Source organism: Grus americana, chromosome 17, assembly GCF_028858705.1.
Source record: "Grus americana isolate bGruAme1 chromosome 17, bGruAme1.mat, whole genome shotgun sequence".
NCBI lineage: Eukaryota > Metazoa > Chordata > Aves > Gruiformes > Gruidae > Grus > Grus americana.
The window spans coordinates 16,592,467-16,609,299 of record NC_072868.1 but is presented as its reverse complement, the minus strand read 5'-3'; the positions used below and the strand labels follow the sequence as shown (position 1 = coordinate 16,609,299).

Below are 16,833 nucleotides of genomic sequence, written 5' to 3'. Positions count from 1 at the left end.
TGCAGGTCCAGATTGCCTTCTGAACAGGCACCATGAACACGTAACTACCAATCTCCATCCAAATGTTCAGGTCTAATACCGTCAGAGGAAGGTACTTTATCCCAAACAGCCTCTGACATTGTGTCCAAGTCAAAGCTTCAATAACCATATTTTTGTTTCAGATTTATTTAATGGATTTTATGAAGAAACAAAAGAAAGAAAGAAGCAGCAAGGAATGGCAAGACAGACTTCACTATTTCTCTTGAAACACTCTGGCATCCTGGCAGTATCCAGCAGGTTTGTGTAGCAAACTCCACATATATGATTTCAAGCACATGTCAGCAAGACTCACCCTTGTGAAGGTCCCCACGAAATTATGTATATCAATATTGGGTTCTTCTGCATATACGTAGGATCGGATTTGCAGTAGGTCCTACAAAACAGACATGTTTTGGCAGACAGCAACATTTTAATAATGTACAGATGTTTCTACCAAAATACTTTGAGCACGAGTTACTTATCAAGTTAAGATAGTTACTAAACTGTATTACTTACTGCAGCCCAACTGTCTAAGAGAGAATACAATTGTTGTACCAGCTCCACTGCAGAGTATTTCTTGAACTGATACCTGAGAGACTCCTGGGAGTTACTTAGATGTCGGTGCCCCATAAAAGAAATTTCAGCCTGGATAATGAAGACAGCCTAACGCACTTAATAACTTCGTAGCAAAGAGGGTTTTGGACTGGTCTTCCGAGGCAAGCAAGGAGCTCTGTCTCTCAACAGTTAGTTCAGGATGCCAGTGTCACTAGGAACAGTTCTGTGGTGACCAGAGGATACACCGGTTCTGCACAGTGTTTTCACTGCTGACTCCTACACAAGCATGAACTGTTCACTCCATGGAGAGAATGCCTGGCTTCAAAGCCTTTGTATAAAACAAACTTCTTGTACTTTTTACAGATAGAACATCAATAAAACAAGTACTTAGATTCCCCTTTTTTAAAAAACCAAAAAAACCCCCCACAAAACCAAAAAAAAACCAAACAAAACCACGAACTACTTTAGTTAGAAATTTTGGGAAACAGCATGTTTGATGGAGGTTATATGCTTATTCCAGACCGTACAGCGGAGCTTCCACGGTGACACTCATCCTCTCATAAAGGCAAGCAATGAAAATTTAACTGCCTCTGAACCTACTTCATGAAAAAGCATGAATTGTGCCTCTGAACGTCGGGCAGCACAAGGAATGACAGCACCACCGCCAAGGGTGCCTGTCCTGCGACAAGACCCATCCCGCAGTAAGTTACTGCGATGGGCTCTGGGGAGGACAAAGAAAATAGGAGCATCCCACCAGTAGCCACCTTCTCAAAACAGCCCATTAAAGGAAGCACTCAAAAGTTTTTCAGGTAAAAGAGAAAACACGTGTTCACCAAGTAGAGTATTTCGTAGGAAGGCAGCTTACAGAAGCAGTTGGTAGCCTCTGAGTACAGGTTACAGGCAGCCGCAACTTCCAGTCCGTCTCCCCATCCAGCTGGTCCGTGCGAAGGAAGCAGGACCCTGTGGGTTTTCAACACCAGTCAGTGCTCTTTCCAGATCTGTCTTAGGTACACCTATAGCTCATGACATGAACTTATTATCTAGGACACCCTTCCTTCCTTGCAGACAGTATCTGATTTCAAGTAATATTTGTGAATAACGTGAGAAAGACATTCCGGCATCACACATTCATTTCCTTCCACTAGTCCAGACTACAGTGAGACTCTGCACTGTATCTTTAAGACATCTGAAACGTTCTCATCAGTCTTTATGTTTTTTAATGCTTCTGATCAAACATTTCCTTGTCCACACGTAAGAAAACAAACCTGAACGGCAAGTAAAATGATTTACATCTATAACACAACCCATTGCACAACCTGATTCATTTACCCTGGATTCCACTACCTACGTACTTTGATTAGCAAACAAAACGGAGTGTAACATCCTGAGAAGTGGTGGTCCATAAAAGCATTTGAATTCTCTGTCTCTGTAAAATTTTACTATTACCTATTTCTTTCACATTTCCAAAAGATAATTTTCTCTAAACAACCAGTGAAAGGTTAATGGCTATTTTGACAATTGGTTCCAGATGTTTACCATTCTTCTCCGACGTCCTCAGGAAGATCATGTCAGCAGGGACCCGCTGGTTCTGTTCGGAGAAGAAAGGCCATTATTGTGCATACAGCCCCGCACGCGTGTGCGGCCGCCTTCCACAGCCCCACCGCGACAAGCAGAGGGGGCATGGAGGGGAAAGAGGATTTCTTTGTCAAACCCAAGCTTGATACTCGTTTTGCTTTGAATCCTGAACTCGCCTCCCTGCAGAATTCCAAGTGCAGAATAATAACCGGTGCCAGCTCCCACTGACCAGACTGACCAACAGCTAGGCTTACAAAAGAGCTAGTGAGTAACTCGAGAAGTATGAAGAAATTTTAAACTAATGCTGTTTCCCTTCAAGAAGTCCCATGCTAGAAGAAAGCATGTATCTGGAGTCCACAGCTACCTTTTTCCTTTTTTTAAATTTTGTACTGAATATTTTCATACTAACGGTTTTAGAGGTCATAGCTGCTTGCACAGACTGTGTAAAAAAAAAAAACAATCTGTGGATAAAAACCCCACACAAACTTGTATAAAGGGGGAAATGCACCTGTACACACCAGTGCCTGCGAACGGATCACTGTCTCTCCCAGTACTTGTGTTCTTTACGCCCAAAGCAACTCTCGGATGTTGCGTTTGTATCGGGTATTTAACCTGTGTTCAGCGGTCAGGGAGAGGACCAGGGAAGCTTTTTATCTTGCCATAGTGTAAGTGGAAAAATCAGGTTATAGGCGCATATCTACAGATTGGCTCTCGCTTGTAAAGACGATGATGCTATTTTGGTGGGGCGCGGCTGGGGGAAACCCTGAGAAGTGATTAAATATTGTAACTAGTGTTCAACACTTGGTGTGCTAAGCCTATTGTAAAACAAACGTGACTTCAAAATATCTCATTTTCTATGGTCTAGCAAAGAAAGTACTTTACACAGAAAAGATACACATAAAGGCTAACCTTTTCAATAATGATGAGGTCGCCCACTTGTATATTGGAGCTCTTCACCTTCACAGTCCCTGCAGAGGAAAGAGATCAGAGCATTACAGCAGCAGCAGGACAGGTTTGTGGGTGCTGTGCGACGTTCCTCACCTCCCTTCCTCCCAGTTCACTGTACTGGTGAGGCTGGGTAAGGTTTCTATCACAAGGATTAGGCAGCACTGCCCTGTAAAGTCTTACCAAGCGCACTGCTCCCGCTGCGTAAAGCAAAGTCTCTCATCTAACAGCTCCAGACCTCAGCCCTGGCCGCAGAAAGCCCCTGGTCCCTCTCTAGTGACAACTCTGAAACAAGCCCTTAGACTTAGTTTTGTACTGCTTAACCCAGGAATTCAAAAACGCTGCCAGCGTCAGGCAGCCAACAGAGCAAGAACAGGGAAATTACAACAGGGAACCCCCAGCTTCCGACTCCTCTTCCCGAGGTGGCTGAAAGCGCGGAGCTCAACTCTCAAGCCAGGACCTGGAAGCCAGCAGCACAACGGGCCCATCTGAAATCCCAGGCTCATTTCCTTCGCCACGCAGCTCCTGCATCTGGCCCAGCTCTGCCGCCTCTCGGCGGGCACAGCCCGAGCAAACCCTGCAGAGCACAGGTCCTGCAGAAAACGCGTAAATATTTATTTCTTTGCAGCTGTCAAACATTTCCCAGTTGCTTTAAAACAGGGGATTAATTTAACAATTGGCTAGTAATTTCAAATCATTAGCCAGCTCTAGATTTGGCTTCTCAGACTAACCAGTGATTTATAATCAGTTAATGTGAACCCTGCCTCTATGTGTCTGTCTGTTATATTTCAACAAAAGCCTCTTTAATCTGCTATGACTTGAGTGGAAGTGGGGGAGGCACGTGGAGCTCACCCCGGCACGGACAACACTCCTACTGTACCTCGAAATTCCCGGGCTAACTGGCCGGGGAGCAGCACAGGGGAGAGGAGAAGGGGGAAGGGAGGGGAATGGAAATTAGCACAAAGCACAAAGGTCACTAGGATTTTACTACTGGCAGTCCCTTCATTAGCATCCTTCTCAGGATATGCTTCAGTGTTTCTGCTCCAGATTAACAATGAAAGCCATTCTGGGCTACCGGCAGCCTGCTGCTTCGGTGACACACTGTGTGCTTAACAACATGCTTCATCACCGCTGCTAATAAATGCAGACTTCCTTACATGCCGTAATTATTCCTACAAATTATAAGCAGTCATGGCCCATTTCACAAATATCTCATAGGTTTCTCACACGTTCTGGGTTTTGCCTTGTGAGATTTTTAGGTTTTTTTTTTAAAAAAAAAAGGTAAACAAAATGAATGTGGGCTAAAGCCATCTCTGCCGGGGCAGGAAGCATACCGGGGATTAAGAGTCCATTACGCAGAGGCTTGAAAAGAAAAGCTGCACTCCAAGAGGATCCAAAAAAGCATCCCTGGCAGTCTTCTGTATGGGCTATACAAAGTTAGGTACTATGACACTAAAAGGGTCTGACAGATAACATCTCTTCCTCCCCTTTTAATACGGTTATTCATGAAACAACAAAAAGTGCTTTTGAATATTCTCCTCTGCAAAGGAGGAGAAAAAAAAACAACCCCGTGTTCTCTCCCCACACAGGCATTGCGATTCCTAAACCTCTGGGCAAAAAGGCTCTTGGAAGGAGAGGTGCATTTCTTTAACCATATTTTATGCATTTCTCTCAAAGATCACATGGATTTATTTGGTGACTGTCAGTACAGGCAGGACTACCTGCAGGGTTCAGGAATGGAAACTTATTTTTGTAGCCCTTTCCCTAATGATGTAAATTCACACCAGCAAAGAAAAATTAATGCCTGGACAAAGCCACAACGTGATGATTTCCTACCATTATGCACATAAAAGGTTTTTTGGATCATTATTTGGAAGACAAAGTCATCTGCTTTAAAACTTTTCCAATACACGGAAAATCAAAGCAGCTGGAGCAGATCTGCCTCGTTCAACAACCCTCCCAAGCTCAGCTGTCTGGAGGCCACGGAGAGCCAGGAGCTCTCTACGCACACGGTTTTATAACTCCTCTGGAAATGACTTGCCCTTTTTAGGCAGCAAAGCCACCTCTGCTGTTCCAGCCGTAGCCCGGCCTCTCCCGGCTGACATCTCCGCAGTGGGTACCATATGTCCTGCTCCGGCGGCGCGGGACCAGATGTTTCCTTTGACTCGGGACGCCCATAAAGCAACTTACTTGAATTAGTTTTATTTTGATCTTGGGAATTCTGTCATTCCTTCTTCTTTCTGTGGGGAAACTACCTCCTAAACATTAGATGTTTTCTCACGCACGTTTAAGAAACTAGCTAAAAACATGACTGCTCTGCTATTAAGGTTTTTTTTGTAATAAAAAATTCATGCTTTTATAAACGCATCTAAAAGTGCTTCCTCTAAATATGCATAGGTTTTCAGCATTTATAACGCTTCCAGTTTGTTTTCAGAAGGTAATCAGAATATAAGTCAACAATTAACACAATTTTAAAAAGCAACTAGTCTTGATCTCTTATTTTAAAAAGAAAAAAAAATCTTAAAATTAGATTGTTTTATTCTCTACTGTATCTTGATTTTAATTTATTTTTTTAAAAGGCAAAAACATAAACACAATAAAATGCAAAGTTTGTTGCAACTTCAGCTATGGCCTTTGAAATTATCGCCAAATCTGCAGTGTGATGAATGCACCCTAGAGCAGATTTAAAGTATTAATACATTGGCCAGAAGAGAGGCCTTTTTGTACCACTTACGTCAAGATTTCACAATAGATCTGCAGACCTTCATTAAGGTACAGATCAAAACACTTAATCTGGAATTAAAGACGAAGCCAGAGTTTTACTAAAACAAGTCAAATGCATCTGGAAAAAAAAAAAAAAAAGAGGTAGGTGGTGTTTGGATGTGCTGCACCAAACTTTTGGCTTTTACAGCCTTATGCTGTATAAACTGTGGAGCAGGACTCAGAGGGTTTGGAAAAATATTGTTTTTATATGGCTGGTAAATGCCAATGATCTGTATCTTAAGTAGCACCCCTCAGTAGGAGGTCTCTTCCCAGCTCTTGCTGCGGAGTTTCTCCCCATTATGCAGTGTTACGGGGAGGGGGCTGCCAGAGAAGAAAAACAAACCAAGAATTTGCAAGCACAGTTCTAGCTCTGTATCAAGCAGAAAGTCCGCACACAGACTTCTGAACACAAGGAGACTTGTAGGTTTATGAATAGGGGATTGAAATTTGATTATTTTTTATTACAATCCAAATAACTGTCCTTTAAATTGAGAGCTTTCTATTAACAAACAAAATGCTTTCCAGAAGTCTGCTGGTTTCATTGTTTTGGAAAATAAATGGATTACGTTAGTAGAAAGAGAAAAGAGGTTCAGGGTGGAATTTTTTTGATCTTACGTAAAATAGAGGAACACAGAAAATGCACTACTGTCTCCTCTGCCTCACGCTGCCCCCCAAAATGATTAGTCCCCAGAATTCAGCCACCATATTCAAAATAAAACGTGATCCAAAGAGGATTCTCCCTTGTTCTCTACAAAGCAAGCAGCTTAGTGAATCTTAAAAAGCTTGACAAGAAGAGTGCCTGAAAAAAGCTTCGCGTACAGGAGCAAAGCTGCAAACCCAGCCTTACCCCGGGGCGGGGGACCAGGCTGTGCTGGAGCTGGAGAGCTCCGGCCCGGAGCCACATCCAGCTGTGGCTCTGCATCGAGCCGCACGCACCGAGGGCAGGAGGGTCCCGATTCGGGAAAGCACTTAAACCCGTGCTCACTCCTATCCCCATGCAAAACTGCACATAAGCACGCGCTTGAGTCTCCCGGACTTCACGCAGGCCTGAGAACATACGTACATCCGTGGGGCTGTGCTGGGAGGTTGGAGATGGGAAAAGCTGTTCTCCAGCCACCTTAACAGCAGCTTAGTGCAAATACTCGGGGGAGATAAAAACAGCTTGGAGAAAGCTACAGCCCCATTAGAGCCAGAACAGCTTCAAGAACAGCCGTGCTCCGTGTCGAGCCTCACCTCACCCCCCCCAAACGCTGCCTTCGGAGGTGAAACCGTTGTGAAGTTTTAAAAAATTATATAGCAACATTTCAGAGGGGGTTTGTGCCCCAGCACCCTTCTGCACTGCCCGTTTTAGTACAGGGCTGTGCCAGTATCCTGAAGCATGAACCGTGCTATTCAACACCAAAAAAAAAATCCCAACAACCAGCCTGCAAACAGTCCAAGGCAAGTTCTACCTGGAGCCTTGTCACCTACACTGAAAATGACTGGTTAAGATCAGCTGTTCTCAGCTTATTTTGATACTAGCTGCTTCTCCTTCTAACCTGGTGAAGGGCTTCCCTGGCAGCTCGCCTGCTTTTTCTAACAGGTACAATAAACCAAACCCAACGCCCCCAGCCACGGTGGCCTCAAGGTCCTTCCCCGCTCCCAGGGGGTTCCCAGAGGTGCTGAGGTTTCAATCAGTGGATGCTCAGGTCTCCTGAAAAGCTCGACTACAGAGAGACACCAGGTTCAGTGAGGGACTGAAAATGACTTTTCTCCCCAAACCACAAGTAATTTTCTGTGGTTTCCCTACTCTCACCAGTAACTCCAGAGTCTCACTCCTGTTTCTGCACCAAATGCGTGTTAAATAAAGTGGCTTGAGATCTTCGGCTGGTGCCCAGCTGCCAATCCTCCTTGGCTTCTTTCACAAAATCAGAAAAGTTAAAGGACTGGGGGGAGGGAAATCATTCATGGGAAACGTAATAGCAATATGAAAAGAACTAAAGGAGAGGTCAGGCCCCTTATAGATCATTGAATAGAATCCAGAAGGCAACTCTTTTATATCTTTAAATAGATGTAGTACACCCCTCTCAGATGAGGCTTTTGTTGGTTGCCAAGCATTTTAAGTGTTGTAGTAAGAACACGTTATTAAAAGGGGATTTAATATTCAGAAACTCAAACTCCCGAGTTCGGAGTTGCCTCATGATTCCTGGCAAGTGAAATATATACAGCCTTAAGCTACTATCTTTAAAAACCAGCCTTATTCTTAAAAGTGCAAGTGTTGAAAGCAGCTTATTTTTACTGCGCCTAGCTCACTACATCTTAATTCAGGGGTATAAACTTTTAGAACAAAGAGATTGGAAATGAAAAAAGCAGTTGCTTTAATTCAGTTCATTCCCTTTTTAAAAACAAACCCCTGGCCTCACCGTCATTGTCATGGCATTAGGAGTAACTCCATAGTGAGGCAGCACTCGATTTTTCAAACGCGAATTGAAATGTCTTTGTTAGGTCCGGCACGGCTGTAAACAACGGCCGGAGCGGGGACGGGGCAGCGCTGAGCTGCAGCCTGCGCTCGCTCACAAACGAGGTCTCCAAACTCCTCACGGTTGGAGGAAGGGGCTAAAGATGATCTATACAAAAAGATACAAGAGAAGATACTGCCAGTATTGAGCAACTTCATCAGTTGCTGCTGACAGAGACACACCGAAGATGTGATAACGTAGCACACAGTCTCTTTTAGCAAAGGACCCGCACGATGCAAGTCCCTGGCTGGTACAACCCAGAAAAAAAAAACCTATGAGACTCAACTGGTACTGCGTGTTCAGTTAGCGATGGAAGCTTAAGTCACTTCAACACGTGCACTCAGGAGCTCCGCCAGCACGCCGGGCAGTCGCAGTCCCTGTGCTGACAGGGTCCCCAGCCCTAGGCACTACCACACTGCCCACCTTCACCCTCACTACTGGAACCTACCGCTGCGTAACCAGCTTCAGACAACGTCACAGACCTGCGTTTAATTCTACTAGTACAGTGCTTTTGCAAATTATCTGCCAGCGTGGATCCTCCTCCCTTTTTTAAGCACACATTTGTTGTTTCCATTAAAGAATACGAATTGGTATCTTACAGGAATCCTTCTTACATCCGTCTCTCTTTTCGACACAGTGAACAAGCAAAAACCACATGCAGGGGGAAGACAGATGCACCATTACCAAAAGCAGAAGAAAAACAACCCCCCCCCAAGCCCCCAAACAACATATCACATCTACTATAGCTCCATTCTTGTTTTCTTCCCACTATGCCGTTTGCTGCATTTGCCTCTCCCTCCCTTCCTGCAACGTTACGGAGCGCTTCTCTCATGTCACAGCTTTGCAGGAAGGAAAACACGTTTCCCTTCTGGAAACATCCACCTCCACAACTGAGCGCAATTCAGATCCAGTTTCATTTTCTTTGGTGGCTCCAATCCACCAAGAAGGGATAATAATTGGGGAAGACGTTCTGGCCTACACTGGGGTTAGGAGCAAGCAGGGTTTAAAATATCCCGTCAGCCGCTCGGCAGCTCACCCCCGCCCGGTGCTGGCTGCAGTGAGGTCCCAGCACACCGCACGGGCTCCTGCGCCTGAAGATGCACTGTCGGGTCGCCGAGATGATGCTCTGAACTTAGTTTAAAGTTAGTTTAAACTAAAAGAGGGTAGATTTAGATTAGATGTCAGGAAGCAATCCTTCCTTGTGAGGGTGCTGAGGCCCTGGCACAGGGTGCCCAGAGAAGCTGTGGCTGCCCCTGGCTCCCTGGCAGGGTTCAAGGCCAGGTTGGATGGGGCTTTGGGCAACCTGGGCTAGTGGAGGGTGTCCCTGCCCATGGCAGGGGTGGCACTGGGTGGGCTGGGAGGTCCCTGCCCACCCAAACCAGTCTGGGATTCTATCTGAGGCAATTAACCTCCTCTGCCATTAGCTGAGCATCTTCCTGGCAAACCCTCCACAAAGCCCAGCACCCACCGCAGCCTGGCGAGGACCCCTGCACGAGAAGCCCCCCGGACCCCCGAGGCCTCCGCAGCGGCAGGAGCAGCGGCGTGGCCGCAAAGCCACGTGCCCGCAAACCCGCAACCCCCTCCCCATTCCCTGAACTCTGCTCCTCCGACTGTCAGCAGCGTTTGATTGAGTTGCAACCCCCAGCGCTGCCGCAGCCGTGCCAGGATGCAGCGGGCGCTGGAGCCGCCGAGCCGACCTCTTGCTGTGAGCTTGCTGTAGATCTGCGAGTTCACTTCCTTGTCGCGCACGTAACATCTGATCTCCTCCGCGGCCTCTCGGATGACGGTAACAGCAAGCACAAATCCCTAAAAGGAGCATGGGGGGGGGGGGGAACAGAATGGATTAAAAGGTCAGGAAAAATCACATCTGCCTCTAATAAGAGCAATATTTATCACTACCGATGCCAACAATCTGCACTTCCTTACTCTCTTTTCTCTCACTAAATAATTACGGGGATATTACACGTTGCTGCCCAGAACTCCCAATAGCAAAAACTGCAACAGAGCTGTCGCTCAAAAAATGATGGTTGTGCTTCTTAGCTTTACCGTGATGCTCTGCCAGTACCTCCCAAGCAAATCTTGGTAAAGTTTATCTGAAGAGGGTAAGTAACTTATTTCATCTCACATCACAGGTGAGTAACCAGACTGAGAGGGGTTACGTAAAAGTCCAATGTAAGGCAGGATCCCTCAAACCTCAGTACTCCCTCACCACAGAGCCAAAGTTAGCTCACCTAATCTGGGAGACTGCTTTATACAGAAATTTATATAACCTCTTTTTTCTATATGCAAATATATATATACTTATATAATGCTTGTGTAGTCATGTATATGTATACACATACTCAACCTACACAAATATGCAGTATAAACACATTAATGTGAACTACTCATAGTATAATTACACATTTGTGCGATTAGGGTTTCTGTCCTACTTTTCTGTGGACATGGGCAGTCATTTCATTTCCTCTTGCCACGAGGAACATGCATCACATCCTTCACTATGTAAAAAACAACTAAACTCACGCAAATGATTCTTTACGGGGCTAGCGCCACAAAGGTATTGTTTTGTTAGGTGCTATTCAGCTCAGAATCACTAAACACTTAAAACACTCCTCAACTGTTACAGAAGAAAAATGAACTTTTTACAACCTGTATTCTTGAAAATTACAGCCGCGTACTGATTATCTCTGTCGATAAGAACATTTTTTATTTTTAGAAGGGGGCAGGGTGACGTGAGAAACTGAGGGTTACGTGAAAAATGCATGAAAATGTCTGTAAATACCCACCTGCCCAAACAGGAGATTTTGCCAGTGGGTTGCAATTTCCAGCTTTAAGTAGCTTCATTTTAGAAAGAACGGCTGTGCACACACCTCCGAAAGCCGTGTGTACGAGTTGTTAAGCTGGGCACAAAGAACTCGTGAGCCTGAGCCCCCCACCCCAGGGAAGCCTTGCTGCGGAGCACTGCTGACACTGCCCAACTCAACAGCCATCCAAACGCTCACATGGTTTTCAACCAAAGGAAAATGATGAGCGGTGACCTAAGAGCTACTGAAGGAGAGGAGTTTCTTTAATTATGTAAATACCAAGGTACACGTCACCTGCCGGCTCTCACAATCCTGTAATAAAACTGAATAGTCCCTAATTCTAGCACATACATACACATCTCAGTGCATGATCTAGGTTAATGACTGTCAGTCTTGAAAGGCAATGTGGTATGCTTCTGCAGTATTTAAAAATGCACACACAAGAAGAGACCCAAGGACGGGCATTTACTTTTTTAAGAGAGGCCTGTATTCAATCCTGCATTTACAGCCGTTGAAAGTAAGAAGCCATTAATACAATATTTTCAGAGAAGCGTTCTACCCCCAGCGTTCAGGACCACGACTGTCTGTTTTGCACCACCGTGGAAGATCTCTCATTCCCATAACCAACAAATCAAGAATGAACCTTTCTATTTACAACTTGCATTTGTGTGTTTAGCTAGAAATTTCTATCCGCATTCCAAAATAAAATAAAAAAGCATCAGTGATTTTCAACTTATGTTTCAGCTGTTTAAAGAGTCTTCAAATAATCGCCCCAAAATATTCCCACATGTGCCGACTCACTGTGTCATCTCATCTGTCATTCCATCCCGGACACTCGTGTTAGCAGCCAGTAACGAACAAAGACCTTTCTTATCCTGCTCATACACCAAATTCTGATTGCTGACCTGGCACAGACAAGTCACAACTGCCTATACAAAACCCAGAGAGAGCGATCCTCTGTGCGCACGCGTACGCTGTTCATAGGGCAGGATCTTACGAAACTAGCGTTAGATTCATAGAGCAAATGCTCTACAGCACGCACTCGAGAGAGAATTCAGTGAGACCCAGGCTTTGGTGTACAGAGACATTTAGAGCAACGTCCCAAAGCTGCCCCTCGCTTCTTCCTGGCTCTTACCAGGGATTTCACGGTGCTGAAAGTCTAAAAGGCAGGACAAATTTCCTTCGCCCCTCCTCAGCTCCCTCAACAGTCACCAACTTTTACCACCACCATTTCTCAAATGAGTGCACAAGCAGTGCCCTGCGCTTTTTTAATCAATGGTCAGTTGGGTTTGTGTCATTTCTTTAAAGTAAACCAGATGTCTAGCCTCAGAGAGTTTCAAAACTCTGGTACATGACTTCAACCAAGCTAAGTTTAAAGACAGCCCTGCTTTGAGCAGCTGGACCAGATGTCCTCTGAGCCAAAATTATTCTACAATACTATGAGCTGAAGCGCAGCAGAGAAGTTATTCACATAGAGAGAGAAATAATAGTTTTACTCAGATAAAAGAAAAAATATATAGGTGCCTATATTTACGCATGTAAGCAGTTGTAACTGGCTCACGCAGTGCGTTTTAGAGATTTAAGAAGCCCATTCTATGCAACTATTCCTCTTTCTGTCCTTCGACAGCACTGGAATTTCTGCTTCAAAACTGCTTATTATCGATTTCCTTTGATCGCAGGTGAAACACACGGCTATCAAAAGAAAAGGGCAAATAGTTTACAGGAAGGAAAAGAATATCTGCACCCTGACTGAGTTTGAAAATGTCTCTATGTATTTATTTTCATACGTGGGAGGTTTGGGGAGGGTGGTTTTCTCAGTTTTTTGGGGTTTTTTTCACAATGCGGTTAAACTACGAAGCAGCCTGTGACCTATCCCAAGGCCGCAGGTCAGACCGCCTGGCAGGGGACGTAATCTGCCGTCATTGCGCGCGTGGCCGCTCGCTACGGTCGCGTTGGAAAGCGCCCTTCGGTCCTTCGCTGCAGCTGCCAGGCCGGTCCGGGCTCCCGCTGGCCCTGGCGCGGCGGCCCCACGCAGCCCCTCCACGAGCACAGCCCGCTCAGACGCGTCGCCAGGGAAATACGTTTGCTCTGGCCTCCGTCCATTTCCTCACGGTATTCACCAAGCCCTGCTCCTTGCAGCGCCCGCGGCCAGGGGCCGGAGCTCTGTTACGACGAGCGGGCTGGGGCAGAGTCAGAGAATCACAGAATCTTTAGGGTTGGGAAAGACCTCTAAGAACATCAAGTCCAACCGTCACATCCAGTCCTCTCACATCCCCCTCACGCCTCTACAAAATAAAGCTCAGGGCTGGAACAGGCACCTCTGCTACGACATGTACGGAGCAGGCCCGAAGAAGCAAGCTAACAAAGTGATTTAAGGTGCAAAGTTAAACCCTACAGAAAAGGCAGCACAAGAAATTTTGTCAAACACTGAAACTTTCTTGAATAAATAAACCTTAAAGGACCTACCAGAGGAACCCAGTACGTGTAAAGCGCGCCAAGCCTCATTTCAACGACAAATTGAGAGCAGGCCAAAAGCAAGAAATAAAGGTTGAAGAAGTACTTGAACTGGTTAAACAACACCTGGAAAAAAAAAAAAAGGGAAAAAAGGGGAGGGAGGAGATTAACGGAGTTGAGAAGTTACGCTTATTGAACTAACCACCAGGAACATTTCCGCACGCTCCTCTAGCGTCGAAACACAAACCGAGGGCAGTCCCTGAGCGTCCCGGGCGCTCGCACGGCTCCGTGTCCTCGAGGAGACCCACCAAACACAACCCAAACGTGAGTTATTTCCCCCAGCTCCCAGTTCTGCACCTGTCTACTGTAAACCCACTGAAATTGGGGAAAGCATTGGGGCAGGATGATGAAAAGTGACTTTCTTCACGCTTACCCCAGGGAGAAACGTAAAAAAGTTGTATTTCTGATTGTTGATCACATTGCGAGGGTATCTCTGGTCTCTCTTCTCTGGATGGCCAAGCCAAACAGTACGAGGCCTCGGGTCTCTCCTCCCACAGCATCTTAAGCACTCACAGCACCTATAGGAGGAACAGTAATTAGATAATGAGTTAATTTTTAACACGTTTCTCTAACGCGCACCCCAGACCCTCTGCCAGCCAGGCAGAACAGCTGAGCATCACTTCTTCCCTGCCACTTATCCGCCGGACTACGAGCGCCTCAGAGCCCAGCGCTTGCCTTTCTGCCAAACACCCGCCGGCTGCAGCCCGGCCTCGCCACCAGCAAACATCTCCGAACGGTGCCGGAGCCGTTACGAAATCATCACGTAACCACGCGTTCAAAGCCGGGCAGCCTGCGGCAGGGCGAGATGCGGCTGCAGCCACGAGGGCTGGGGCGGCTCCTCGTCCGGCTTTCCAGAGAGCGACGGATGTGTGGAGATGCACGGACCACGCTCATCACGCACCGAGTCAGCGCTGGCTGCTGGCAGAGCTGCCACCGCCTGCGAACGAAAGGGCTTCAGGGAGCAAGGAGGTGCAGGGTACGGGCAGAGAGGGTGCAGGGTACGGGCAGAGAGGTCCCCTTGCATCCATCCATTGCAGGTTTTATGCCAGAAAGCTCCTCCACAAATAAAACAGTAACAGGCACTTTCTGTTACTGCTCCCGTTTCCTTGCTGGCACACGGAAACTTCCTCAAGCAAAAGGGGCCTTTGCCATTTATGAACTGAACTTTAACAGGAACGCACATATGTAAAGTCATCTGCTATGTCCTCAAGAGGAGAGATGGAGACAGAGATTCTCCTCCCCTTCCCTACAACCCCTACTTCGTAGAAATGTATACTTTCTTAACAGAAGGGTTTCATATTTGCATATTTGAATTTTTGTACTTTAAAACAGTCTTGCCGAGGAATAATAATCTATAATGCTCTAAAAATTAAACCTTAAGAAGAATCTGAAAATAGATACTAAATGATTACTGATTTTATTTTTATGCAGTATTACAGTCATTAGCTCTGTTTACGTTAATGGCAAATTGTATGTTAACTACCAATGAGTAACAGACTTTTTCACTGACGGAGATCAATGTAGCTCCAGCTACACAGTCCCAGTTTGTCAGTTTATCTGTATTTTCAGCTCTTCAGGCAACTGTCCCACTGCAGCCCCGCCGCAGAGGCTGCGAGGTTAGGGAGGGCAGCCCGGACCCGGTGCCACATCCCCGAGCTGCCAGAGCAAGGGCTGCAGGAATTTAGGTTCATCCTATTTGCAATCAGACTAGTCCAATATAATCTCTGCTCTAATTTTTTTCCTGCCTTTTTGCCTACTTTGTCAGTGGTATCTCTGCTCTTGCTCTATTAAACATTGTCATGATTCAATCACCCAGCTCAACAAATACCTTTTGTATCTTGCAATGTCATTTTTCCCAAAACTGTTCAAAATAAATAAAATATGAACACATTGGCATGATGATTTTTTTTGTTTTTTAACTTTTCCAACTCAGGCTTATATTAAAGCTATTTATTTAACATCACTTCTGGCCTTTGCTAAAAGTTACACGGGAATTCAGAAAGGTGAATTCGAGGCACCTCGTGGGACCTTCACCCGGGCTGCTGCAGCCAGTGAAAACTCAGCTCGCACGGACCGTAGTGAATAAAACCGTCAGTGCTCGAGGTAACGACTCCTTCCTTGGGGCAATGAATCAAGGAGGCTCAGTTACCTCGCGGGAGATGCAAGGACTTTTCAGCGATTCCTCTTGTGCCTTGAAAAAGCCTCTCTGTTCCAAATTGCAGCGTTGTACCCTCCCAAACCCCAAAAGGGTTCCTTTTCTGCGGTCACTGCTTCTTCCTGAAAGCCAATCTCTTCCCAATGCCCCCGTTCCTTTAAAACCAGACCTATTGACTTTCATTGACATTTGGGAGAGCCAGCATCAGCCGGATTGATAACCAAAAGCTTCAGAGCTCTTAACAAATATCTTTCCAGAAACCACCGCTAAGATCTGCTCTTGAATCACGGCCTTCTGCCTCAAAAGTTCAGTTAAATACACACCTAACCGAAAGAAATAACGACTGAAGGAAGTACACAAAGCATTCGGCCCCTGAAGGCACCGTCTCGCCAGGAGATACGTGCAGCACGACGAACAGCGTTTACAACTCACCACGCAGAGGGTGGTTTCCTACCAAGATACCATTTTTTAATGTTTTATGCCCTGCTGGATGCAAATAAACAGAGAGATGTGTTATCAGTTAAGTCAGTTCCTTCAGCAGATAAGAGGCACAAAAATCAGCTTTGCTTCCAGCAGCAAAGAAGAGGTGTTGCCGTGTGGTTTGGTGCCCCGTGAGCGGGCACAGGCACCAACTTCACCAAGCTGACTCGTGGGATAACTTCTCACAAGCTCTTAAAACTAGACGAAAGGATTTTTGCATAATCAAATTACTTTGACATTATTATATTTCATGAAGAGTGGCAGGTGAGCCCTGAAAAGGTGGATTTTCTCTAGTCGGTGCTCGAGAACAACTGACGCCGTAAGCGTAGAGGTGCCACCAAACACAGGGGAGAAGGTTTTCTCACTCAAAGCAGCTTTCCGACCCAAACGCCAACAAGACAGCAGAGCACTATGCAGCACCCATGCTTCGCTCCGGAAGGAACATGAAATCACAAGTTTTGGACGGTGCCCAATACCAGCTCGGCGCACGTCAAACTCTCCATTCCAAAGGCAGAGGACTGGTGAG

The 16,833-nt window shown here is 46.0% G+C and overlaps 1 protein-coding gene across 1 annotated transcript in view; it reads right to left on the bottom strand.

Moving 5' to 3' along the window:
* The window catches only part of ATP9A (ATPase phospholipid transporting 9A (putative)), a 63,808-nt gene that overhangs the window by 38,982 nt on the left and 7,993 nt on the right, over positions 1–16,833 (bottom strand). The window contains exons 2-8 of the mRNA XM_054845358.1: positions 14,046–14,190; positions 13,625–13,738; positions 10,052–10,160; positions 3,058–3,116; positions 2,110–2,161; positions 1,439–1,533; positions 332–412 (exon numbers count right to left, since the gene is read on the bottom strand). Coding sequence (XP_054701333.1) covers positions 332–412; positions 1,439–1,533; positions 2,110–2,161; positions 3,058–3,116; positions 10,052–10,160; positions 13,625–13,738; positions 14,046–14,190 — 655 coding nt within the window. The remainder of the gene's footprint in view (positions 1–331; positions 413–1,438; positions 1,534–2,109; positions 2,162–3,057; positions 3,117–10,051; positions 10,161–13,624; positions 13,739–14,045; positions 14,191–16,833) is intronic.